The sequence below is a fragment of the Eleginops maclovinus genome, chromosome 23 (genome assembly GCF_036324505.1).
Source record: "Eleginops maclovinus isolate JMC-PN-2008 ecotype Puerto Natales chromosome 23, JC_Emac_rtc_rv5, whole genome shotgun sequence".
Classification (NCBI taxonomy): domain Eukaryota; kingdom Metazoa; phylum Chordata; class Actinopteri; order Perciformes; family Eleginopidae; genus Eleginops; species Eleginops maclovinus.
This window is the reverse complement of record NC_086371.1, coordinates 22173043-22200964: the sequence shown is the minus strand read 5'-3', so window position 1 is coordinate 22200964 and position 27922 is coordinate 22173043. Positions and strand designations below refer to the sequence as shown.

At 38.3% G+C, this 27922-nt stretch overlaps 1 protein-coding gene across 1 annotated transcript; it reads left to right on the top strand.

Annotated features, from left to right (window-relative positions):
- Nucleotides 1-323: 323 nt before the first annotated feature.
- Nucleotides 324-27922, top strand: snx25 (sorting nexin 25). Its single transcript, XM_063876636.1, has 22 exons — nucleotides 324-505; nucleotides 772-1484; nucleotides 4018-4102; nucleotides 10118-10334; nucleotides 12803-12975; nucleotides 14598-14784; nucleotides 15621-15691; nucleotides 16367-16557; nucleotides 17085-17216; nucleotides 18497-18646; nucleotides 20171-20296; nucleotides 20404-20568; nucleotides 21434-21565; nucleotides 21796-21939; nucleotides 23479-23592; nucleotides 23753-23830; nucleotides 24193-24276; nucleotides 24597-24714; nucleotides 24946-25012; nucleotides 25741-25922; nucleotides 26016-26116; nucleotides 27188-27922. Exons 2-22 carry the CDS (start codon nucleotides 1116-1118, stop codon nucleotides 27251-27253), a joined length of 2952 nt encoding a protein of 983 aa, XP_063732706.1. The 5' UTR covers nucleotides 324-505; nucleotides 772-1115; the 3' UTR covers nucleotides 27254-27922.

Genomic DNA, 27922 nt, shown 5'->3' with positions numbered 1-27922 from the left:
TAATTACTGTAAAAAACTATATTCTACAAATCATGAAACCTTGAAGCAAAACAACATATTTTATAAATCTCAGACAGCAATTTCATCTAATGTCTGCAAGAAAAATTCGAGAAACCAGGCTTGTTTATCCTATATCTTGTTGAACGCTTAATTATAACACGTGGTTGCACAGTTGGTGGGTATTATTTAGATGACTGCACGGCAACAGTTTAATTAAATCCCCGCCCGTCCATTCGGGCTGTCCTGTTTTATAAAACATGCGCACCGTCCTTGGTTAACACATGCGCTGATTGGCTGACACCCTTTCACGTTTGAGAGATTGTCAGTCAGCTGGAGTTCGAAGAAAATAACAGTGGCTTGCTTGTTTTTATCTGTCGGGGATTTTGAACCTGGCACATTTTTTCATTATAATACTTTTCGCCATTGCAATCCTTACCATACACAGTGTTGTGGAGAGGACACCGAGAATGTAATTTTGTGATCGCACACCTTTTCGCGACGATAGGTAAGTACGCTAACATTAGCTGATGTTCAATTGGTTATTAAGCAAGCGAGCTAGGTAGCTAGCATTCGATATTGCAGTCGGCTAACAAGTCAAACGTCACAGCATTTTGAGAATATTCTCTGCTTCTTACTTACTTTTTTATATATATATTTTTCTGTTTTAAAGCATGTAACAGCAACTTATGTTGCCTTCTTAGTTAAGCTTTCTGCTAGCTCAGTTGGTTAGCTATAGTCACTAAGCTACCCTTGCACCTATTTGTCTCCAAGGTGACGGTGGATGTTGCTGCTATCACCCGGGGTCTCCCTCCGCCTGCTTTCTTCCGGCTCCCTTCGCCTGCTCCAAGGTGAGCCCGGTGCCCTGTTCTTCTGGCCAGTGTATCGTGTTGTGGATGACAGGGCTCCGTGCCTGTGCTAGTGCCGATGCTAGGAGCGTGGAAAACATAACCGCGTGGGTCGGTGAGGAGATGTCAGAGCGGGGATGCCTAGTCTTGGACACAGTGTTGTAGTGGAGGGTTATCGCGACTGCACACCTACCTCTCTGACTTGGCTTATTGACTCCAACTTTTCAGCCTCTCTAGCAGTGACACATATATGGATGGTGGGGTCGCAGCATGCCCACCCCTTCAACTACCATTACACCACTGGCTGGAGGGAGTAGCAGCGCCGGAGGTGGAGGAGGAGAAGGGGAAGAGGGGCCCATGTCGGCCGCCCTCACCTCTTCTTCTCTCGGCTCCTCTTTCCGGTTCGTCCCGGCTTTCTGCCTGGGCGTGGTGGCGGCAGTAGTGTTTCAGCTGGCCTGGGGAGGCCTGTCTCTCACCTCCTTCTTCCTCAAGTTGTTCATCTATGTGTCCTTCGCCCTGTTGTGCTTCCTGGCTGGGAGTTTTGTTCTGCTGGTCAGGAAGAGTCCTCTCAAAGTCAGCTGCTTTAACGGGAGCAGGAGGCAGTCTGCTGCACGGCTGGCGTTCTTCGACAAGCTGATGGTAAGACCCTGGTAGTCTAAACCCATTCATTACACTGCTGGTAATGCACTCATTCTCTATAACGCTCAGTTGATATGTCATGAGAGTCAAAGATGTAGGCTTTATTTGCATATGCACAAACGCTACCCGGCTCCTGAAACATACACTATACTTTAGACACACACAAAAAGTACAAAAATAAACAGAGCAAGTGACACAATGGTGCAATTAAAACGCAGGAATAAATTAACTATGTATACAATAAGACAAAACAGAATGCTTGACACTGCTGCTGGAACAAAATATCTATCTATCTATCTATCTATCTATCTATCTATCTATCTATCTATCTATCTATCTATCTATCTATCTATCTATCTATCTATCTATCATAGTAAATAAAATGTGGACTGTAAACAGATACAAATTGAAGATATCTAAAATGCATTTCTCTTAAACCAAACATAATTATTCTAAATATCAACAATAAATGTAGTTGTGGAAATGTTCTTAGATATCAGTAACTTAATATAACCATTCAACTTTATCATTAACTATTCAAACACAAAGACAGCTACAGCTGTATCTCTACTTCAACTGTGACATGTTATGTTTATATGAAGCCAATATCTACAATTGTTTTATCTGGCAGTTATCATAAATGGAATTCCAGATAATTCCGATTTGTAAAACAATTGGAAATGGTACTAGATAAAATGTAATTAAAGATATCTAGGAGTACATTTCAGATAACTGAATTACAATTTTAACTAGTAAAAATTATAATCTCATTTGTCACAATTATCATTTTGATAATTGTTAGTCTGAAACTAAAATCAAATTTCGTCTTGTCAACCCTTTTTCAACACGTGGAAATTCAATTGTAGAACATATTTGTAACCTGTAAAATGAGTTTTACAGCTATCTTTAATTAACATACTGACATGTGAAATAACATTTAGATCTTTAATTGCATTTCACATATCTAAAATACAATTTAAATACTGAAGACTTAATCTATACAAATGAAAAAAAAATACATTTGTGATGTGTACAATTACTTTTATAGCTAACCGCTAATTTGAACATTAGGCATCAAAATACGAAATTCCATTAGTTAACATGACAGAAATTGTAGTAAACTACAATGATGTAAGTACATATCCAAAATGAAATGGTTGGTATCTGAATTGGGAAGTCACATCACAGTAGTCACAACCATCTTTCTTCATTTATTATGTTGTAATAGTTAACCTAACTAATGAAAACTGAGTACTGTGACTATTTGTGGTGATATTTTATGATGTGAAACTATTTTTGTCATGTCAAAATAGTTTTACATCCGTCCTTCATTAACATTCCCACATGTCTAAATGACCTTTTGATATGTCGAAATGACATTTCCACTAGTGAAAACAAAATTGCTGCTAATTATAATGTTCAAAGGGCTCGCCACACTTCTGCATCTAACCTTTACTTCAGCTACAGACACAGGTTGATATTTTACTTTCATTTTTGCTCTCAAAAATTCATCCTTTCCCCTCCTCGATTACTCCCCTCCTCTTCCCGTCTTCCCCCCCTCTCTCGTCTTCTCTCTTCCCTGCCTTTGGATCCTCACTGTGTTCTTCTATAATAGATGAGATGGAGTCATGCATGCTGCTGGATTTAGACCCACTTTAATGCACACACAAACATGCACACACACAGATGTAGGCTGATTTTTATTTTGCTGTTGTGTTCTTTCTGCCTGCTGGTTGGTGGTTGGCCCTAATGGGCTGCCACAACCCAGCGGCTGTCTTTCAGCTTCGATGAGTTATTGATGTTGACAGCGGAGGAGTATTGTCACAAGCATTCATCTGGTCCACATGTTGTAGAAGCTTTGATACATTTTGGCTGCCTGCCCTCTTTGTTTAGACTTTCTAGGCTTTTAAAGTTGTGCAGTGATGAGATATTTTTGCAAGCCATAAAGGTTAGCATCGCAAGCACTTCCTTTCCCTTGGATTTTGGGAATATTGCCGAAAATAGGTTCAAAGACACATTTTTGATTCTTACATATTTTGTTCAGCAGGATAATCTCAACATATTAATCCACTTTGTGATTTTTTAAGCATAAATGCAATTGCGAGAAGTAAAATGCTAACGTTAGGCTAAAAAAGATCTACATCACTGTCACATGGCTTCATTTCAACACCGCTAAGCTAATGTTTATCACTTTACTTTACCACTTGTTAGCAACTTCTGTTTTTACAACACATAGAAGCTTTGGACATTCACAAAGAGGGTATTTACTGACGTGTTTTATGTCGTAGAACAAAACGTGAAAATCTCTTGGATTGTGTTAACCGAGTACCAAAAACACATTCCAAAAAACAAGGGAATTGCAAGTGCTAAAATGCTTACTCTTTCCGGGTTTAGGACTCATTCCTGCACCACTGTATTAGACACACAGCCATCAATCTTCTCTTCCTCATTTGCCAAATATTTAATTTGTTTTTGTTGCTGTAGTCAACTTCTGTGATATGACATCAATGTTTGTGATCTTGTGGTTTTTCAGGCCCGTTTTTTAGTGCCGGTTCAGGAGGCCAGCCAGAGCAGGAGGGTGGTGGTGTCACACAATGTCGACAAAGCCCTGAAGGAAGGTAATGAATCACTTTTCAAAGAGATTTTGTAATGTGTTTTATGTCCATTTAATGGCCATGTTAATGCAAATGCAGTTAGGTATTTGTCAAGGGATTTTTGCCGGGGCTACAAGTTTTAAATCATTGTTTAAAATCTTCTGTGGACACTAAAAAAACATGGGAACAAAAACAGCTACAGCACATCTTCTCTATTGGGCCTGTTAATGACAATTCTCTTATTGTCCTTTTGTTATTTTTTATTATTTTTTACAGAGCAAGTACAAAGAATACAGTACACCAACAGGTCACGTATCTTAAATTGGATTATTTGATAGTTAGATCTTCTGAGAAATCAAACGGGACATGTATTAAAAGCTTCATGTTTACTGTTCACGCTATAACACAAAAATGACAACGTGAAATGACACATGTCCAGCTTCGTTTGTACGAGTGTGTACATGGTTTTAAGTTTGAGTTCAGGTCTGTCTGAATCCACTTCTCATCTGTGTCTAATACCCTAGTTATTTTCTATCATTTGAGTATCTGAATCAGGAAAATGTACTTAATACAATAACACTTTTACTAGCGATAATTAAGACAATATTAATGTTGTCAATTCTTTCCTACTTTTGAGTATATACTTACACATGCAACAAAAAAAACAGTAAATAACTTCCAACATTCTCCTTTAAAGGTCTCTTATTATGCCTGATTTGAACAATATATTGTAGGGCAATATCTATACAAAACTTGTCTGTGAATTGTTTTGCTCAAAATACCAAACAGATCACCCATTGTAGCATGCCTCATCCCCCTCTATTTCAGCCCTGTTCCTGAAGTGCTGATTCTGTGACTGTAGCTTTAAATCTGAGCTGAAGCTGGCCACGCCCCTTTGGAGCATCATGATCTCTCTGTCTGAAGAGAGAAGTTTCTAACAGAGATACTCAGCGAAACGCTGCCCTGATTAAACCCCATATTATGTTCCAAACCACATCAAGCATTATTTCTGAAACACTTCTCAGTGTTTACCTCTAGAACAGAGACATTATATGTATTATATAAACAACAACTCTAAGTCCCTCCTGCAGACATCCTGCTGAGTCCAGCATCGTTCAGCTTGAGATCAGTTGAGAAATCAAACTGGTTGTTTTAGAAAAAAAACCACACATTTACTGCTCACACGTATGTATGCTCTAGTGTACAAGGTTTAATATTTAACTTTAACTCTTACAAAACCCATTTCTTCTATGATGTCTATTACACCCTGGTCTCTTTCTGTAATTCTGACAGCATTAAAGAAATATAAAAATGTTAAGGGCTGCAGGAAACTGCTAGGGTTGAATAAACACAGCCTGTGCTGCTTTAGTAAACATCTGGAACACAATAGTAAGCTTTTCGAATAATAAATAAACAAAAGGGAATTTATTACAACTTTTGTTATTGAAAAAATGTAACCTTGAACTGAAAACACAAACACCAATACAAAATAAATCTATTAATCTGTCAATGAATAAAAACCACGTGAAATGCATTAATTGGTCTCCGAGTGCAGCCTTTGAATACATAAACAAAGGCCCAATTTGAATAAATAAACATTTGAGACAATACAAGATGAATACAAATAAAAACACAAGATAAGACCATTTTTTTTTCAATTTTCTTATAAAGGTATTATCATAAAAAATAAATGCAGTTTTTTTTGCTTTTCCATTGTCTTCAAAAACCAGCTTTCAAAGTGTCCCAGCTGACTTTCATGAAAAGTTTGTGAAACTGTTGGAGACTCATAACTTCTGTTTTTTGGGGAAACTGCTGACGGATGAAGCTCTGTTGGTGTCAGTGATCCCTCTCATAGTGCACACACACACACACACACACACACACACACACACACACACACACACACACACACACACACACACACACACACACACACACACACTCAGACTCACACTCACACACAATGTCTGGCTACCAAGTGACAGATGGTTCCAGGATTTACACCAAGGGTGTGTATTTACATGTGCTCCACCCATGTGTGTTTTATAAAGGTCTTTGTTTGTTTTGTGGTGCCATGATATTATTAGGTTCACAGTCAACACCTGCTGTGTCAATTATTGTGATAAACAGATTAGATCGGCGTTCTATACATCGATTTAAATCGAGCACTCTGGTTCAGGGAATTAGCTTAGCAAGTGACCTATCATTAGGCTTGTTTCATCATGGCAAAAATAATAACCATGATGGTTTTGGTCAATATTTAGATGAGGTGGATTTACCAGGAACATGTACGCTTCAAAAATCTATATCTGAGCAAAATTCAAATACAAACTTTATTTAGATCTCACAAATAGCACAAAACACATTTTTCTCAAAATGCTTTAAAGATCAACAAACAGGATTGACTATTTGAAAAGATAGAAGGAATATATAAAAAAATAGAATGTAAAATGAGGAAAAGGGGTCAAATAAGAAGCTGAATTTCTGAAGAACATTGCTTTCTAGTAAACAATTACATGGTAATCTCATTGTTTACAGATATTAGAAAGTCAGAAAATAGTGAGAGATGCCCACCTTTTAAAGATATTGAGTTTAATAAACCAAGTAGGTTTACACATATGAGGAATTTGCATTGGTATATGTGGTGCATACAAAGACACAGGAAGAAGAAGATGTAGCAAAATGAAATAAAATAAAAATAGGACTTTTTGGAAAGCTATTTTAATCACATTAAACAAACAAAAGCCGGACAGATCCATGAATGTGAGGCTGTGATCTTGTGCATGACAATGTACTTAATCAATTCTAAAAAATAGTGTTATTTTCTTTCTGCAGATAGACTCCTCTATTAGTAGACTTATAGCAGGGGTAGATTTGCAGGTCTAACAGTTAGAGAGTCAGTGGTTCCCACCCCCTGCAGTTAACATGTCTAAGTGTCCTTGGGCAAGATACTTAACCCCAACTTCTCCCGTAGGCACGTCTACACTATTTTAGTGTGTGTGGGTCCTTTTCAGTGTCCGGGGCTGGAGGCTACACAGCACACAGATCACCAGGCTATCACAGGACTAACCCATACACACTGACGAATACAGTCTCACCTACAGACAATACAGTGGTGCAGTGATGCTGTTTTTTTTTGTAGGCCGACCCGGAAGTTAGCTTTGCCGGGGCTCAGTTGACAAAAAGCAAAGGGATTCTTTTATTATATAGATATATTGCAGAAAATCAGTTTGTATTAACCACAGACCTTATTTCAGACCAAAAATGTTCATGTTGACACTCCTTCATAGTGCTTCCCCTAATAGTCGACTAAACATTAGTCGGATGAAAAATGTTTAATCAACTAATGGTTCATTAGTCTATTAGTCGAAGAAAAACAACCAGAAAAACCCCGTAATGTTCATTCAGAGCTGTGATTGGTCATTAAGGTCATTTTGTAGGGCAAGAAATCCAAAGTGTGGAATCTTTCTGAGCCAGTAAAGTTCGAGCCCCACAAGGAGACAAGCAAACTCCGCTGGCAACAAGTCGCATCCTTCTCCACGCCATAGGAGCGTATCGTCCCGAAAGTTGGCATCATAACAAAACACAGAGCTTAATTATCACAGACAACTTGGGTTCCTTCCTCATAATCTGAGGAACACATCACCAGTGAGTCAGGCAGCAGCCTAGCCATGTATCAACATATATAGATCTATAATATATAATCATTCTGACCTCAGACAAACATAAATTAAAGCGTTCATTTCATGTTGAGGGCGTAATGTGCGGAGGGATTTTTGCCGACGTCAGTGTTTCAGTTCGCTGTGCCGTAGTTATTGGTTTGTTATATCCACTAACATTTTAATTTAATTAAGTGTGTGTGATCCCTGCTTGTTCCGACACACATTAAGAATCTTTACCGGAGCTTCTGCTGTTTATATGACTCATCCTTTCTATGTGTAACATTTCATTTGTATTTCAAAGGTTCATTATTACAGTTTGTTTTTTTAATGAAGCACAACGTATTATAATATTGCTGTTTCTCAGCCCTTGAAACTGAAACCATTTTTGGAGAAAAAATTGTGCAACGAGTCGACTAATCGCCTGAATTGATGAATATTGGTCGAGTAGAAAAATCTTTCATGAAGGGCAGCCTAACTCCGTAAACAGGTGAGGATCTTAGCTCAGATCAGCCTTAATGATCAGATCATTAAAGACTTGCTATAACTTTAGTGTCACATGCAATTCCACATCCACCATGTCCAATCTTTGGTGATTGCTATCAAGATGTTTAGATCTCTTTACAGTGCATACAGTTACAAAAGATATTTCCTTTACTCACCCGATCAAAAAAGGAAAGATTGAATTGAGTCACATATTTGATGGGGATCTACTTCAGTTATGATTCGAAGTGAGAAACATACCACGTTTATTTCATCAAAGATAAACCAAATTACTGACTGCACCTTAGAAATTCCTCATTAGTGCTGTGTAGAACACTTTTAATACTCTAGTTGCAATTTCCTGTTGCATTGGTTTTGCTTCTTGTGCATGATTAAGCTACTATGAAATATAAGTAACATCCAAATGAATCTGTGGAAAACCACAACATGCAGAGATTTTGCTCAAGAGAAACTGAAGCTGTTTTTCAGAACTATACACAACCTTGTCAACTTTAATGTGGATGTGAGAAGTAATCTGTCAGTGTGTCCTCATGTGTCAGCCAGCGTATACTAAAAAAGATGGATGGATGGATGAAACTTCCTCTATATTTACAAATTGCTGCACCAGTGTTCAGAGGGGTTTTGGAGAAATGAAACAGATTGCAATGCACACGGTGGGCAGTTCAGGGACCCTGGGAGATTAGAGCATTCCCAATAAAATGGAACTCCTCTTGTTGAAAGCTTGAAATAGAATAATTGCTAATATAGGACGAGCGTTGATCAGCAACACTTTTCTGCAATGACACAGTAGAATATAAGTTGTTATATCATCAATGTATGGTCACAATCTGAAATAGTTGATGTTACAGCAAAGGGACAGTGCAGACAAAAGGAAAACAGAAAGGTAGATTACCATGTAGAATAAAGAGGCAAGCACATGTAAAAAAATAAAAATGGTACACATCCATGGTAAAAAAAAATATAAATAAGAATAAGTAGCGACGTTATAAAAGTAGGTGAACATATAAAGTAGGTGCCAGTCATAAGTATATTATTAAATTGTAGTGTAAAGGGCCCTGTGTAGAACTGTTCTTTTATTTGTGCAGCCTTCTGGCCCATTAGTTGACTGTGTAAGCATTTTGTTGTTAGTTGACTTTTTTGTCTTATGTTATGCTTTTTTTGTTATGCTTAATGCCATGACTAAAACATAATTTAAAGCAAAGCTATTTTTTTGCGGGATTGTTTGCCTACCACTTCGTATTTACAGATTTATCGATCGAATCAACTAATACATTGGTCTTTATAATTGTGTGATTGTTAGTTGAGGTAGACTTTATTCGGGGACAGCCTTAATTTCTCCATAGTTAGAGATAAACATCAGGCTACACTAATATTAGCACTAATAATCTATTTGTAGAATTAAAAGCCAGTGGTGGCCGTGTAGGATTGTTTCCGAATGTGAAGTAAACATTAAGGGTTCCTCCATAGCTTTGTGAAGTCTGTAAGTCAACATGTATTGAAAAAAGATAAAAGAAATAGTTTCCAAAATTAAAAACGTTTCTATCTAACAAAACAATCAGCTTGACTCTCTTTATTATTTTATCTTTTAAATAAACAACTTTTTCACTGCTGCTCACCCACTCTTCTGAGCAGAGTCTTATCCATTATGGCAAATAATGGGATAACATTTACTTTAGTCATTAAGTCGAAGTAATTGCTTTAATCAAATTGAGTTTATCTTTTTTATTACTGTGATGTCATAAAAAGTGAAATGCAAAGCTTCATTCAAAAACCTCAAAAGAGGCTTTGGTGGAAAAACAACCTTCGGTAAAGCCCTTATTCATCGACTGACACAATATATTATATTCTATTTCTCGCCCTCTCTGTCTCTCCGCAGTGTTTGACTTCGCCTACAGAGACTACATTCTGTCCTGGTACATCCCTCTGAGTCACGATGAGGGCCAGTTGTACTCCATGCTGTCGGAGGACTGGTGGCAGATGATTGGTCAGTTGAGAACCAGGCTGGCTGACATTGACGTCGTCAACGTGGTCTGTTACGACACCATCCGAATCCTTCACACACACTTCACTGACCTCAAGGCTGCATCTGCAAGGTACAAACATACGTACAATTTTACAGAGTTGGGGTCTGAGTTAGGGAATGGAACATGAGTTAATGCTTTGGTGTTGCAAGGTGTTTATCAAGTAAAACTAAGTCTTTTACACTTGCCTGGACTCACTGCTGACTCTCTGTTGTATGTCAGCTGTTTTTTAAAATTTAAATGTAAAGAAAACCACAATCATTCAACCAACCAACCAACCAACCAACCAACCATCACTATACAAGTTCTATCGTAATAAAAAAAAGTATATGTATACAAACATAAGAATATAATGTGAAATTAAAACATAAAAAACAAAAATACATAAAAACAAAAGAACTCAAAGTAAAAGGTGCACATTGTGCTAACATTTATAACATGTATATTAAAATACATAGAGTGGTAAATAATGATTAAAAAGAAGCTCTGTGAAGCTTGAGAATAGGGGCCTAAACACTAAACACACAGTATTTGAAATATACTGTATCTATCTAACAGGTATTGAAGACCGTACATGTATTACAAAGAAAGAAATCTATGCAGCATTCATCTCATTGGTCTAAACATCGTAAAATAGATGAGGTATAATAAAAGAGACCAATCTTATGTGTGCAGAGAGGGTAAATGATGGCAGCTCTGTACTGTCACTGTGTAAATAACATAGAAACGCTTTGCCTCCCTTTGTTCTCCAGACAGCAGCTGCCAGGTACACTCAGACTGTGATGATTCACACACTCTGCTTTCATTATCCTGGCGAGAGAGGCGAGACTTGTGATTTGATCACACTCCAGAGATGTCTGGCCTCTCTCGGCTTCAATACTTAACGAATAATGTCGCAGCAGTGTAGCGATTAAACTCCCAATGGATATATTCGCTCAGACACTGTTTTGCTCATCACTTTGACGTTGAAGTTCTACAATGTTTAATGAAGAAAAAAAAAACAATAAAGTAAAGCGGAAAGTACAGTCAGCAGAACATCTGAGCAAAATAACCCACAAACCCAGACATACAGGTGCCCTAAATACCGTAAACCACACTGAGGTGACGATTACAGGAAGTGAAACGAATGCAAGCTGTGTAAAGAATAATGATAATAAATCAATAAACCCAGGCTAACTAAGCATTTTGGCTCAGTGTTGCAGATTTATTCAGAACCTTTACTTATGTTAAGTTACCCATATCACAAATGTCAAAAATATCCCATTAGAGGTAAAAATCTTGCATGAATAGTCCTACTTATGTAAACGACTGGAAGTTGTAGGAGCAAAATGTAGTTAAAGTATTTTCCCTCCTTAGTTTTATTATTTTCTATTATTACCATGTCAAACAAGCATTGTACAATACAACCATTCATACAAGTACATTCATTATACCAACAGAAAAAAACAATATGCAGTTGGGAGACATATTCTCACAAGGTGTTAGTTCCTTCTCCTCCTAATGCAGATGTAATTGGTATTTCTTCCCGCTTGATTATTAATCATTCCTCCCATTTTTTTTCAAACTGTGACGTGTCAGTTTTTCCATTATATGAATTTCCTCAACAATCTATATCCATTGCTCCAAATTAAGTGTTAGATTTGCCAGCTATTAGCAACATTTTGATAAGATATCTATTCCTAATCGGGGTATTTTCTTCTGTAAAATTACCCAGAAAGAGTCCTAGAGTAGCTGTAATTCATATGAACATCATATCCTACTATTCTTTGCAAAACTCAGTGTATCAATGTCCAAAACTTTATAATATTTTGGAATTTCCAAAATATGTGTGTGCCTCAAAGGCTCCACTTTCTCTGCAGCTTGAAACATTTAAATTCAGGTATTCACTCTGAGTCTTACGTGTGATTAACAGGTTCGATAACAATTTTTCCAAGAGAACTCGCATATCCACGATTGAAGTTTAAGTATTAAAGTAAAACTACTGGTCAGGTCCCTCTGACTGTTATAACATCATTAGATTAAAGATTTCAGACTTTTTTCCTTTAAATTTAGATTTTTGTTGAGATATTTTCTCAACTTTGACATAATAATGTGAAACGTTTAGAGGAAACAATCTTCTCATGTGATCCCATCTTATCAGGTTTCTTTCGAGAAGTAAAAAAGGTTTGAATCGACTGTTTTTTTCTTCTTTAACCATGTGACACATTTAAAAGCATGTATATTATGCATTGTGTATGATCTTAATCTTAAAAATGACTTTTATCTAAAGCTGTCAAATACATGAAGTAGAGTAAAAAGAACTATCAGAGGTGCAGATGAGTAGAAGTAAGAGGTGACATGAAACGGAAGTACTCAAGTACCTTAAAATTCTACTGAAGTACAGTACAAGCGAGTCCTGTTTCGTTTAATTAGCACTCACAGTGAGATGAAGACACCACTGAATATGAAAAACAGTAGCAGTGTTATCTGCCAGAATGCAGCTCTGTCTTTTGCTCGTAGCTCAATTTGTGTGTGTGTCTCTCCCATGTGTGTGTATCCAGGCCGGAGGAGTGCACTCGGCCGTTTCCTCTCCACCCCTGCCTGGTCGGTCCGGACTCTGAGCTGGCCTTCCTCCGCTGTGTAGCCAGAATCCTACTGCTGTGTCTGCTGCCACAGAAGGATGCCAAGTCACACACACTACGCTGCTGCCTCACAGAAGTCATCACTACTAAAGGTACTGTGAGTGTGTGTGCAAGTACGGCTTGCACTTTTTTAATAACAACGGAGAAACTAGAAGAAAACTGCATGTACTTGATCCCATGCGGTTTGCTTACAGGCCACTCAGAGTAGTAGAGGGTGTTATTTTACCTAACTTACTTTTAAAACAATTGGAGGAAAATGGGTCTCATTCTAGACTTCTCATCCTATGGGCTTGATATTTGATTTTGGACACAAAAGGACACAAAACTAAAGATTATATGAAATTCTGTGTGACCAACTTAGTGATTCAACTGGTTACCCACAAGGATGTGAGGTTTTGCCATTATTAATCATACTATACTCAATTATGTGTCAGTGTAGGTTGGGAAAATATGACAATTTTAATATTTTAGTCATTTTAGTATTTCTGTCTCTAGTGTCATGTTTCTAGGGCTGCCCCTCGACTAAAGATTTTTCTAGTCGACTAGTAGTCGTCAATTCAGGCGATTAGTCGACTAATTGTCTCACGTATCTGATATATTATGATTTATGAAAAGCAAATCATAATTAAAAAAAAATGTTCTCCTCCCAAAATGGTTTCAGTTTCAAAGGCTAATAAAGAACCTTATTATAACAGGATGATACGTTGTGCTTCACATGAAATATAGAATACAACTGTAATAATTAACCGTTGAAATATAAATTAAATTGTAGGTGTAGAAAGCGCATGAGTCACAAACAAACAGCAGAAGCTCCGGTAAGGAGCACACACACTGAGCATTTAGTTCTAGATTTTACAATTCATATCTGAATATACCAACCCAATAAATACTAGACAGGACATGGATACAGCGACAAATATGCTCGTCGGCAAAAATCCCTCCGCACATTACGCCCTGATCCTGAAATGAAAGCTTGAATTGATCGTTTTCTGAGCTCAGAATGATTATCTATTACAGGTTTATATATGTTGATACAAAGCTAGGCTACTGCCTGACTCACTGCTGCGGTTTTCCTCTGAGTCTGATGAAGGAACACACGTTGTCGGGGATAATATAGTCTGTGTTTTGTTATGATGGCGTGGATACGGAGGCACCTTTTTGCATGTCACCTTTTGGGGTTCAATCCTTACATGTTCAGAAGGATCGCACACTTGGATATCCTGCCTGACAAAATTAACTTCAGGACCAGGCACAGTTCTGAATGAAGTCTGAGGAGGTTTCCGGCTGACGCGTCATAGCACATGAGCGCCCAGATGGACCTTTTTCTCTCTCGACTAATCGGCTAATGAAAAATATTTTTTTGCGCCGACTAACGATTAATCGACTAATTGGGGGCAACCCTACATGTTTCCATGCTTTAACGTCCTAAAAAGGTCTTTATTTTCTCATACTGCCTGTATGATGCAGCCCATTCTGCTCAGATTGTTCAGCTGGGCTGCTTTGTTGTGATTGGTCAACCGCTTAGAGCTGTACCGCCCCTTAGCCTATCACGGACAATGTGTTAGAGCGTGAGCCAATAGAAGCACGTAGTGTAACATAGAGACGTTATTATAAAAGGGGCTCATTATATGACTGTATGTTTTTTCACTTTCAGAATTTCAGACTTAATTAACTGTGGATATATATATAAACCTTCTTTCTGTGTGTTCCTCAGTGTTGAAGCCTTTGGTGGAGGTGCTCAGCGACCCGGACTCCATCAACAGGATGCTGTTGTCTCAGCTGGAGCAGAGGGAGCAGCAGGCGGAGCAGCAGAAGAAAGCATACACCTACGCTGCCTCCTACGAAGACTTCATCAAGCTGATATCAACGTCTGCTGATGTCAATTTCCTCAAACAACTCAGGCATGCATTACACACACACACACACACACACACACACACACACACACACACACACACACACACACACACACACACACACACACACACACACACACACACACACACACACACAGACTGTCCTGTGCTTCTTAAATGAACCATACTGTATACATACACAAATATACTTGTTAACCAGACAGCGCTGTGGGGTTACTATGGCAACAGACCGTGTGGCAAAATTTTAGATCCAAATGTGGGAAGGACATGATGTTGCTGCACATTTTGTTAGTTTGAGAAGTAAGAGCTCAAAACTGAATTGTTGCTGAATCTATCTCATTTACTTTGGGTTCCCACCATGTTTACATACTCTGTTAAATGTTGTCTATGATTTAGAATGACAGTGAATGCTTGTTTCACCATTGAAACATGGCAAACAGTGTTTATTAGTTTATTTCAGTAATTTATTCATCTTAAACTGTGGTAAACTCACTGCATATATGTAGGGCTTTTCCACTCTCTGCAACTCACTAAAATGCTTTTACATATACCAGTCAGCATTCACCCATTCATATACATTCATACAGAGGCATACAAGAACCAGCTGCTCAGGGGGACTGACATTGACTCGCATTCACATACCGTTAGCCGTGCCCTCTGGAGTAAGTTTGGGTTAGATATCTTAACCAAGGACATCAACATGTTGACTGTAGGGGCCGGGGATCTCGTGACCGACCTTCCAATTGGAGGAAGACCCATCTATCTCTTGAGACACAGCCGTCCCTAGACAGCCCGTTTGTATTTGAGTTATTGATTCCAACAAGTAAGCTGAAATTGTACATCTCTTTCTTTCTTTGCAGGTATCAGATAGTGGTAGAGATTATTCATGCCACCACCATCAGCAGCCTCCCTCAACTCAAAAAGCAGAAAGGTACAGAAACACTACACTTCATTTAGCAAAAAGGGTAGTATTCATTATAGTGATGACTTTTTTTACTTGCCGTGTTTAAAGCTGGGATCTCATTATTATGGCACTTCTAATAGAACATTTTTCTATATACTGTGTATATATATATGAAAACTTACTGTGTGTGCACCTTCATAATGGAGGTGGGAAAAAGTGGCGATGCAGGGTGAGGTTAAGCCGGGTAGCTGGGTATCATTATTATTGTTTAATGTATGATATTCTGTTTTTTCTGGATCTAGATTAATTTGGCAGCATAGCCAAAAGGAAGACTGATTAAGATTCAAATCCAATTAAACTGGTTACCGGGTTGCACATTATATAAAAACTAAACTAAAAGTTTTAGCCAGTTTATACACACACATAAACAAGGAAACAAATATTTAGAGAAGAATAAAATAAAAAAACATAATAAAAACCTATTTTTCCAAGTTAGTATTAAAAGCAGTGTGTAAACAGTCATTCAATTAGGTATTTACTTAAAATGATGATTAAATATATATACAAATCAACAACTTTTCTTTCACTCTGTTTGCCTGAAATAGCCTATTTATAAAACAAGATTTATTTTCTTGATGAATCAGTGTCCAAAACTGCCTCACACCTTTGTCTTTTCACCCGCTGCTCTCCCTCTTCCCGTAGATCGTAAAGGTAAAGAGACAGCTGCCATGAAAGCAGACCTGCTGCGGGCCAGAGATATGAAACGATACATCAATCAGCTAACTGTTGCTAAGAAACAATGTGAGAAACGCATCCGCCTCCTCGGTGGACCAAACTATGAGAACAGTGAAGAAGGAGGGGCCGAGGACAGCGACGATCCCCAGAGTCAGAAGGTAAGACTCATAAAGGTGGGAGGTGGTCTTAGAAAAGATTTAGAAAATGATGTCAGGTATTCAATTCATTGAATTTTTGCCATGTTTAAAAGATGTGTTCTTGATTAAAGCATGCTGTCCATCAGAAACACAATACTTTATGTATCCCGGAGAAACCATTATATTTAAAAATCTAAATGTAAGTTCAAACGGATGTGAAACGTTGAAAAAATAAAATTGACCTAAATATTTATATAAACACAACAATTTTATAAAAAATGTACAAACAAATAAAAGATAAAAAATAAAATAATAATATAAACATAAGAAGTTTACAAAAATGTGCAATAAAATTAAAATATGATGTTATATAAACAAGTTAAAATTAAAATATACAACAAAGGATTTCATTTAAAACTAACAATATTATCTAAACATAAGAAGTTAGGTAAAAATGTGCACATTGTATAATTTATAACAGCAGACGTTGTAAATAAATCCAGTTTCATGGCTGATTTTTTGTCCTTTTTTCTTCTCCCCACATCCAGATTCTCCAGTTCGACGACATCCTGTGTAACCCGGGTTACAGGGAGCATTTCAGACTGTACATGGAGCGGGTTGATAAGAGAGCTCTGATCAGCTTCTGGGAACTGGTGGAAACTCTGAAAACTGCCAACAAGGTGATTGTGGAGGCTTTAGCTCAGAGCTGCTGAGAGTTCAAGTCAGTAGGATATTAGTGGTGGGGGACAATGCTTTTCTACTGTGTGCTGTAACAGTGCCGGGCCCTGGGTGTTGCTTTCAAACAACATTGCTGCTGTTGTCGTCTCTATCAGAACACACATTGGCCTAATTCCAAACCAGCCCCTACATCGCCCAGAGTAAACACCATCTGTCGTCGAACCCACAGATGAATGAGGCTCCTTCTTTAAAGGGGCCCTATTATGCCTTTTCGGTTTTCCCTTTCCTGTAGCGAGCTATATAATGTTTTTGTGCATGTAAAATGTTATGTGATTTTTTTAGGCTAAGGTGTAGGACATCTCTAAGAGGTTGACTAATCACAATAGAGCCCACCTGCTAACCAATCAGAGCAGACTGGGCTCTGGTTTCAGACAGAGGGTGAAAAGAGGTGCTGCAGCACAGACAGTATGAGAAAAATAAAGAGCTTTTGGCACATTAAAGCATGGAGACATGTCCCATTAGAGGCAAAGAATGCAAATATGAAATGTGGAAGTTGGAAGGGATTGCTTTGGAATTGAGTCTTTGTGTATGCCATTTGAACTTGCAGTCCTATAAGTCAAATGCAAAGTGAAAATGTCTCTAGTGTGACATCATTAGTAAAATGAAGCACATTAATGTCTTTCCAAACTTTATTCGTAACATACATTTCTAAATCTAACACTCAAATTTAAGCAGCATCTTCTCTTTTGCTTGTCATTTTGTAGTGTCTAAAACCCGTGTTTCTGCCACTGCCGGACTAAGATCAGCCTCGACTAGTGTTATTGCTCTGATACTGCCTGTCGAATTAGATTCCAGCGGGACGGTTTCAAACTGGGGTCATCCACACTTTTACAATTAGTCAAAAGCTTCAAAACGTCAACATCTATTTACATAAAAATAGATGTTATAATTTTCATGATTCACAACAGAGTATTCAGCTTCGATCCGTTTGTGTTTGTGTTGAGCCTTTCACAAATGTTCATGTGGTCAGAAGATGTTGGCTCTCCCACTCCACAGCACACAAAGGGAGGCTTGTGCTGCCGAGTTATATCCATTAAGAACGTTGATTTAATGAGGGAAGACTAAACTATATAATGAGATGATTTCATTTGTTCAAATTGAGGATTTATTTTTTGAGGTTGATGATAAAATGTGACAACAGCAGTTGTTCAAAGACCCAATAGAATCTTTAAATGTAAAAAAATTACATGAATAACTGCTTTTTTGTGTGCGTTTGTGACAGAATGAAGTGCCCCAAATCGTCGGGGAAATCTATCAAAAGTTCTTTGTGGAGAGCAGAGAGATCCCGGTGGAGAAGTTCCTTCTAAAGGAGATCCAGCAGAGTCTGGTGGGAAACCGAGGAACACAAGTGTTTGTCCGACTCCAGGAACAGGTAACTGCTGCTTCTGCTGCTCACTGACGGTGACGAATAGCTTTCCTCATTAAAGGTCAGAGTAACAATGGAAATCTTCATAATGTGAAAAGCCGTGTCTCAAATTTGCATACTTCTGTACTCAAATGTGCTCTTTTGTGTACTGCAATGTACTGCAAAATGCTCTGTGAGTGCTGGATGGGGCACTCTCAAGGGTCAAAAAGTTGTGTTTGGAAGTCTGGACACTGCTAACCGTTAATGATTGCCATCTTGCCTATGTGATAAAAGTAGGGGGACTAGCGACAATATTGGTCGCTTCCAGGGATGGAAAAGTACACACATCCTTTACTTAAGTAAAAGTACAGATAGTCGTGTTTAAAAATACTCAGGCAGAAGTACTGACTAAACTTCACTCAAGTAAAAGTAAAGAAGTATAGAGTGGTAGTCCAAGGTGAACAACGACCAGTTAGAACACAAGCAAAGAGAACCAGCGTGGGAACAGGGATAAAAACGCCTAGGCTGCCTTGTAGATTCTAGGGGGACTCTACCTTTTCCCTGGAACAGCACAAAAATTATTATGGTAATGCTTTAAAAAAACAAAACAGAATTGAGGTGAGTTATAACTTCAACTTTATTTAAAATTGCAGAATCAAATTCCTCATTGGTCCCTCTTCTTTAGAGAAGACGAGGAAATTATGGATACACGGATCGTGAAAAAAATGTAAGAAGTAGAAAGTAGAAGTATTTATGTTAAAAATGTAAGAAGTAAAAGTAAAAAGTCTTCAGAACAATAAGTAGTAGAGTAAAGTACTGATACCAGAAAAAAGTACTTAAGCACAGTAACAGTATTTGCACTCCACTACTTCCCACCTCTGGTTGCTTCGGTGAACACAACACTATGCAAATAGAAGTTACACATGAATGTCCTTTCATTACTTGGTGTCAAGGAAGCCATTATTAATGTTATTGTATAAAATAAGCAGTCTATAATGTTGGTACCTCGTAGGGCTGCACAATTAATTCAAATGTTATTGAAATTGCAATATGAACTATATCCAAATCACAGTAAACAACACAATTTGGTGAAGGCAAAATATGTGAAAATATCTTTCTGAATGGAGTATTGTCAGTCCTGGCCTACAAATTGTATTTTAAAGTCATTAAAAAATGTCCAGGTTTGGTACAGACCTCAAAAACAGATCATTTTTCGTTATTGCATTCAGTCAAAAATCCAGGTGGTAATTCCTTCCAAATTGGGCCGCCCTCATACTTCAAACGATAGCTTTGTTAACGTTTGCGAGCTAGTTGTGAGCTCGTTAATTGTTAGCCTTAGCTAGCTAGTTAGTCGATGGGTCAGCGTCGTTCATCAATTGTGGTGAGGACACAGCGGCCATGTGTGATTTGAGATACGATCAAATTAACGGACCAAAAAAGTGTTCACAGTGCACGACATGCATCTAGAAGTAGAGTATCCAAACTGAGACATAGCAACAATTGTTAAACATTGAAGATCAAGCCTTTCTGTTGCTCTGATACCTCCTGTAGGTGGCAGAGACGATGAGAGAGCGGTACTACCCCTCCTTCCTGGTTTCTGACCACTACGATAAGCTGATCAGACGAGACGAGCATAGCAGCCACTCACAGTGCAGCATTGAGGAGAAGGAGGAAGAGGTCAGACACACTTTGTCTCTTCAGAACTTATCATCTTTTAATAAACCCTGATCTACCGTTTGTGTTTGTGTAAATGTTGTAATAAATCTATTTCTTCTTTTCTGCAGTGCCAGGGTCTGGAGTCAGGAGAGGAGGTGGGGGATGAAGGCAGTAAAAGAATCAACGAGCAGGCCAGCTATGCTGCTACCAAGCTCCGACAACTCTACGACAAACTGGAGTACAAGCGCCAGGCCCTGGGCTCCATCCAGAATGCACCCAAACCAGACAAAAAGGTGACACAGCAGATGTGACAAAAAAAAAAAAAGCCTCATAATTCATCTCAGCAGGGTTGCTTAAAACACACTTCACACAATTAAAGTTGTGCACATCCAGACCTCTTGAGCATCTTGTATCAAGATGTTGAGCTGAAACGGTCTTCTACTAAACCTTTTTAAATGTGGAATTTTCCAGGTTTCATTTCTCTACAGCAGGTATTCAGACGGTTGCTTCATTTAGGAATAAAAACATTTATAGATAAAAAAATGAGAATTTAATTTTAAAATGTATTTAAAAAAAAGAACATGTGTGTACATAACAAAAAATAATAAATACATTTATATAAACATGTAAAAGACAAAGTCAAATTTCCAATTAAAGGTAAAACAAAAATTAAAAGTATTAAAACATTTTATTTTGAACAGCATCGCTTAACGTTCACACTCTTAACACAATCAAAATATAAATAATAATCCCAGGGGAAAATTGGTTTTCGTGACAGTTTTTGCATTTGAGAATGAATAAATAGAAGAATAAATAAATCAAATAATAAAGACTCAAATATTGGTACCTTTTTGTTTATAGTGCATTGGTAAATAAAAATGATTCTGGAAGAGAACGTGACTGCTTTCAGTATTTACTACATGGTGTCATGTTGCCCCCTTCTGGCCAAAAGGAGTATTAAAACAAACACATTTATTCTTTATTTTCTGCTTTCTGCCTCTCAGGACTTCCATAAACATTTATGTTCAGAACACTCATGACACTTTTAATGAAGTTTAAAACATCACAAACCCAAGCTAAATGTGAATTCTTCTTTTATTCTCTTCCTTCTTTAACTATGATTAGCATGCTAGTTAAATCTGTGTTGTGTGTGTGCAGATTATGAGCAAACTAAAGGAAGAGATCGGAGCCATGGAAAAAGAACACGGTGAGCTGCAGCAGCACATCACCCGGACGGACTGGTGGTGTGAAAACCTGGGTCACTGGAGGGCTACCATCACTACTGCTGAGGTAAACAAATGGTGGTTTTCTAGCATCCTCTTAAACAAAACATGGCTTATTCCACTACTGTTGGAGTAACAATCTAGCCATAACTAATATTCCTCATTAACAGAAAAGCGTAGTGTGCCTCCAGTCCACCGGAGCAACCATAGAAGGATGTACAGGGATTAAATTGTTTTGTCAAGCTAGTAGTCATTTAGACAGTTGTGTTTGAAACAGTGTGTGTTTGTGTGTTCCAGGCTGCAGCAGAAGAGGGTGGAGAGACGGTGGCTTCCTACAGTGTGTGTGTCAGCCTGGTGGAAGCAGAGGAGATGGCTAACAGCCGCTGGAACGTGCAGAGGAAACTCACGGAGTTTCAGATGTTGCACCGCAAACTCACCGAGGTAACGCATCACTAAGGGCCAGACATGGATTCATGCGCGTGCATTTCCATTGTTTTCGACAAGACTCATTAATGGTGCGCTCAAACTACAGAGCCACACTGTTAGGGCGGGACAGCACTCCGAAACAACAATTTTTCAGGCACGACCAGGATGCCCAAAGTTGAAAATGGTTCATCTTTTGGAATGCAGAAGCGTGAACTGCTTGCTGACCAATCACAGATGAGAGATATCTTTTACTTCTATAAATATCAGTCTATGGCAAATATGATAGAGAAGTTGTTTTTGTTTTGTTTGGGCCTATCATAACCCGGACTTTAAGATCTGTCAAGTGGTTCACCTTCATTAATATCTTCTGTTATTGTGAGTCGAGTGTTGGTGTCATACACATACACACAGAGCAGAGCGGAGGAAAGCAGAGACAGAAACACTGCTGTCCCATCCACAATATTTTAATACTAATTAAAAAAACAGCACCCAAAAGAAGTTCAGATGGTGCAGTTAGCTGGTTATGGTTGCTTACCATTGACAGCCCCAGTATGGAAAACATTTTTTACGGATTATCAGTATAGAAATTGTCATTGTTCCTTATGGTTTTACTGCAGTGCCTGCATAGTGGTTCAGGGATGACGTATTTTTGTAGGCCAACCCGGAAGTAAACTGCCCATGGGTTCCCTCGACAAAAAAGCAGGGCAATTTCTCCATAGGATTTTGGAATATTGTAAGAAATAAGATCTGTGGAAAACAAACCGGATTTATAAATGCCAATTTGTTCAGCCGGATAATCTCCATGTGTCTACTCTACTTTTATCATTTTCTAGTTATAAATGTAATCGCCAGAAGCAAAATGGTAACGTTATGCTATAAACGAACTACAGACGAGTACAGCAGGGTCGCACGACCTTCAACGCCACGCCAAATTAAGATGGTTTCCACTGACTTTTGCACGCTTGCATATTTTAACAAAGCTTTTCCTTTTAGCCACACTGAGTTTAAGTAGAAGTCGTGGCTGTTTCAATTACCAGTCTGATATCGTTTTACAAAGATGAGCTAACAAACTTAGCGGAAGTGTTTATGTGTACGGCGTAAGGACGTACAACGTCCTCGACAACTTCTGTAGTCCTATTCAGCCACTACTTAACAACCATCGATTTTCAGACACGTAAACTCTTCAAAAATCTCCAGTGGAGGGGGGGGGGGGGGGGGGGTCACTGCTGATGTATTTAATGTCGTAGAACAAAACGTGACCCGTCTCTTGAATTTGTGTCAACAACAGACCTTATTTGGAGCTATTTTCCAAAATCCTCTGGAGAAATCCCATTGACTCTGAGACAAGGGAACCGGAAGTGGTCAAAAGTTCACTCCCGGGTTTTAGGACTCGTTCCTGCACCCCCCTATTAACTTTGCCTGAAGGGTTAAACTCAATAGATGTGCGCTTCCATTATATAGAATTAAACCATTTTCTAATATTGAAAAAAAATCTCTCTAAGGCTCTCTCTAAGTTAAAATCCTATTTTGTCTGTGTGTGTCTGTCTTCCTCAGTGTTTCCCATCATTGAAGAAACTCCAACTCCCCTCCCTCAGTAAACTTCCCTTCAAGTCCATCGACCAGAAGTTCTTAGACAAAAGCAAAACCCAGCTCAATGCCTTTCTCCAGGTAACCAACACACTGTACAGCTATTATGCATCTCAGTAACTTTAGTAATGATTTTACTGTTGGTTCATTGCCTTAATGTGGTTGATGATGACTTCAGTTCTGTGTGTGTGTGTGTGTGTGTGTGTGGTGTGTGGTGTGGTGTGTGTGTGTGTGTGTGTAGCGTCTGCTGGCAGATGAGCGATTGTGCCAGTCTGAGGCTCTCTATGCGTTCCTCAGCCCGTCCCCAGAGTACCTCAAGGTAACAATTTCATCATTTTCCACTTTCAGACAGAGATACTTATACATTATGGTCATAAGTAAGACTCTCATTTAGAATTCATTATTTTAATGTAATTCAGACAGATTGAGTTTGACAAAGGAGTCTTAAAAACTCCTTCCAGTGTGTTCTAAATAATTATTAAACACCTGCATGATTTTTAAATATCCGTACAGTCCTGTTTTTTATTTATTTAGCTGTTTCTCACTAATACATGATGACATAATATCTAAAGAGGTCGCAAGGTAACAAATCATCACCTCTAAGGTTCATTTTCCAGAGGAGGTCTTCCGTTGCTTTATGGAGCACTTTTTAATGTGATAAATATGTTGTATGTAACGAAGGTGATGTCGATCCAGAAGAAGTCCTCTTTCTCTCTGGCCTCCTTCCTGGAGAAGCTGCCTGGAGACTTCTTCTCACACACTGAGGTATCATCTCCACCTGACATATAAATATAACATATTTTTATGACTAAAACTGTGTATGCTGAAGACAGAAATATGCATGTGCACTCTTTTCCTCCAATTTATAAAGCCTGATTGCGTTTTATACACACGTACAATCCTCTTTACCACACCCACATGTAGCCAGTATCTCACCCTCAGTGTGTGTGTGTGTGTGTGTGTGTGTGTGTGTGTGTGTGTGTGTGTGTGTGTGTGTGTGTGTGTGTGTGTGTGTGTGTGTGTGTGTGTGTGTGTGTGTGTGTGTGTGTGTGTGTGTGTGTGTGTGTGTGTGTGTTTGTGTATAGGAGGACGCTGATGATGACAGCGATCTCTCAGATTACGGGGATGAGGGGGACGGGAGGAGGGACGCCCTCGCTGAGCCCTGCTTCATGCTCATCGGAGAGATCTTTGAACTCAGAGGAAGTGAGTGCGCCACTGTCGTATTTTTCACTTTAATTTCAATATAGAAAAAAAACAGACACTAGATGTTTCTCGATGGATAAGAGTGAGGTAACACCTGTTGTTGTTTATGTTGGAGGTGTGATTTGTAAGTCCTTTTGTTTCGGGACAAAGTTATGAATTGTGATTCCCTCTGAGTGAATAGATCTGACCTTTTCCTTTTCTCACTTTCATTCTCTGTCTGTGTCCAATCAGTGTTTAAGTGGGTGAGGAAGACTCTTATTGCACTAGTCCAGGTGACATTTGGACGAACCATCAACAAGTAAGAGCCAGCAGGGTGGAATTTGGTCTGAATGTTTTGACACATTTTTAACAAATAACAGCTAAATCATGATTGTTTACAAATTGAGGTATTGACTTTGTTAGGCTTATTATATATAAGTTAACAGGCGACATCAGATTTGTTGTTGATGTAATGGATTAGGGGTTGAAGGTAACTGTTATAATTTGAAAAATATACATGATGGTTTCAATAGATGTAACAATAAACTAATAGGAACAGTTACATACAAAAAACAACAACAGCAGAAAAGACATGGCTTTTGTTTGAATCATATCCTTCTATTATGTTTTTTTTTACATTCTTATTTGTTTTATTCTTTTTTTATTTCACTATTCATTTAAGGGATTTAATTAAGTAAAGGAACAATTTTTAAGAGGCAACACATAGCCAGAATAACATTTATTAAAATAAAAAATAAAATGTAAATACTTATATAATCCGAGAGAAGTCATCTAAAAATATGCAAGTTGTAGTAAAATATAAAACAATTACCATACAAGCCTCCTGGTTTTATTGATGGATTATGGATTAGATATTCAGTAATCAGATGTTCAATAATGCTAGAGATTTTAAATGTATTATTGTTTTGTATTACGCTCTGAACCAAAGGGATTGAACCGCTGTTCCCATGACAGTGCCAACGCTATCGTTTTCCTATGTTTTCATCAATTAGCTACGAGGCTAACATCTCTCTTTCGTTCCCTCAGACAGATCCGGGACACGGTAAACTGGATCTTCTGTGAACAGATGTCGGTGGTGTACATCAGCGTGTTCAGGGACACCTTCTGGCCCAATGGGAGGTTAGCCCCGCACGTCAAGGTCCGAACTGACACGGAGCGCAGTGAAACAAAGGAGCGCGCACAACAGAAACTACTTGACAATATCCCAGGTAGCAACATGAAACATATAAAAACATGTAGATCCGAAACCTACAACACATCTAATCTTTTAACTTTGTGTCGGATCTGTTTTTTTGTTGCAGATGCACTAACAAATTTAGTTGGCCAGCAGAATGCCCGCTACGGAATCATCAAGATCTTCAATGCCCTGCAGGAGGCTAATGCTAACAAACATCTTCTATATGTAAGAATAATATTTATATGTTACGCACTCTATCAAATAAATTGGATGTCTGGTCAGCTGCAGCGGCAAATCTAAGAAAATAGAAAACTTATACTAAAGTGCCGCTGGGGCACCAGAAAGCGAATCATATGCAGGTAAATAATGTCCAATGTCTAGGCAAGAATCACTCAGTGCCAAAACGTGCCTTCAAAATAAAAGCATAGAACTACTTTTAATTGATAACACTAAATAATAATACAGTTACTATAAACAAAACGGCAAAAAAATACATGTTTAACTATTTAATAATATAAATCAAGGTATAGCTCCAAAAGTCTTTTTGGGATTGATTTTAAACACAATCTTGACTTTTAGAACTTTTATCGCCATATTGAGAAGAACAATTTTTTGGGGAGGTTTGTCAAAGCAGGGGGACAACTTCAGCGTTCACAGTCTCCTCTCGCTCTGTTCCTGCTCGTTCTCATCAAATTCAGATTACAGCATTGACGGGCATGACGACTAATAATACGTATTATTTGTATAGCACACTTTCAAAATCTATGGAACATATTAAAAAAAATCTGGACATTCAACACTAGGGAGAAAAGATTAACAACAGAGCATACAAGGTGACAAAAAAAAACTGAGACATAAAACCAGATGTGCAACTTAGCGGAAGAGGCAAGTCATAGCTTATTCAATGATGGTCCTAAGGGGGGAGCAAGGGGTACCATGCCCCAAAAGTATTCATCCTTGAGCCCCCTCTTAAAATAACTTTGGCTAATATTTTTTTTTAACTGAAACTTTGAAGGCCTTTTTCTCATAATCATGCCTCGGTATCAGTCATGACGTTATATGACATATTTTGCTTAATATCTGAAGAGCAAAAACAATAAAAACATATTTGGAGATCTATGAATGTCTTCTTTAGAACAGTATTCAAACTCAAAATCCATTTCAGGGTCAGTAAGGCTGATTTTGATTTGAGTATGTCACATGCATCAATATTTATGGTGTCATTGCATGAAACTCGTTTTATAATATGTTACAACACCCGGTAACAAATTGGTTTTGTGTCACTGTCTCCGTTAGGTGTTGATGGAAATGTTACTGAAGGAAGTATGCCCTGAGCTCAGCGCCGAGGTGGACAACATGTGAACACAAACACTCATTCACCACAAACTGAGGATCTTTTAGGCCTTTCTGTAGCTGACGAATCACAAACTGCCGCGGCAGGCACGACATGGAGATGCCCGACCTCCGACAGGAAGCAGCAGCGTCGCTCAGGACTGAGACACTGTTGGTGACTTTGAAATGAAGAAAAATAATGGTCTTTGTTGTGGTGCAGATCTTAACTTGTCCTTTAGGCAGCCAGATCACGTGTGTACCTGAAAGTCCACATTCTCACAAGATCAAATTGTAAATATATTTTTTTTCAACAGCACTGAAACATCAGGTCTGTACCACAACAAATACGTTGTTCCTGTGTTAATAATGGCGGTCTATAGATTACAAGACAGAGTATCAATTTCTGAGCACTTGATCATGAGGTCATCAGTTTGTGAAGCGGATTATTTAAAGACTCTGATGTAATACAGGAAGACATTGGAAGGCAGCAAGGACCTCGGAACATTCCTCATACACACAAACTGAGCAACAACAACACTTGTGTTCTGTGATTCTTGTTAAGGCTTATAATTGTGCAATATAATGTCATGTAAAAGTCATTGTGATGATTTTATTTATGATTATTATTGATAGATTTTATTTTTACCAACAATTGTTTAGAGAGCGTTTATATAAGCAATAAATTGCAAACAAAAGGTG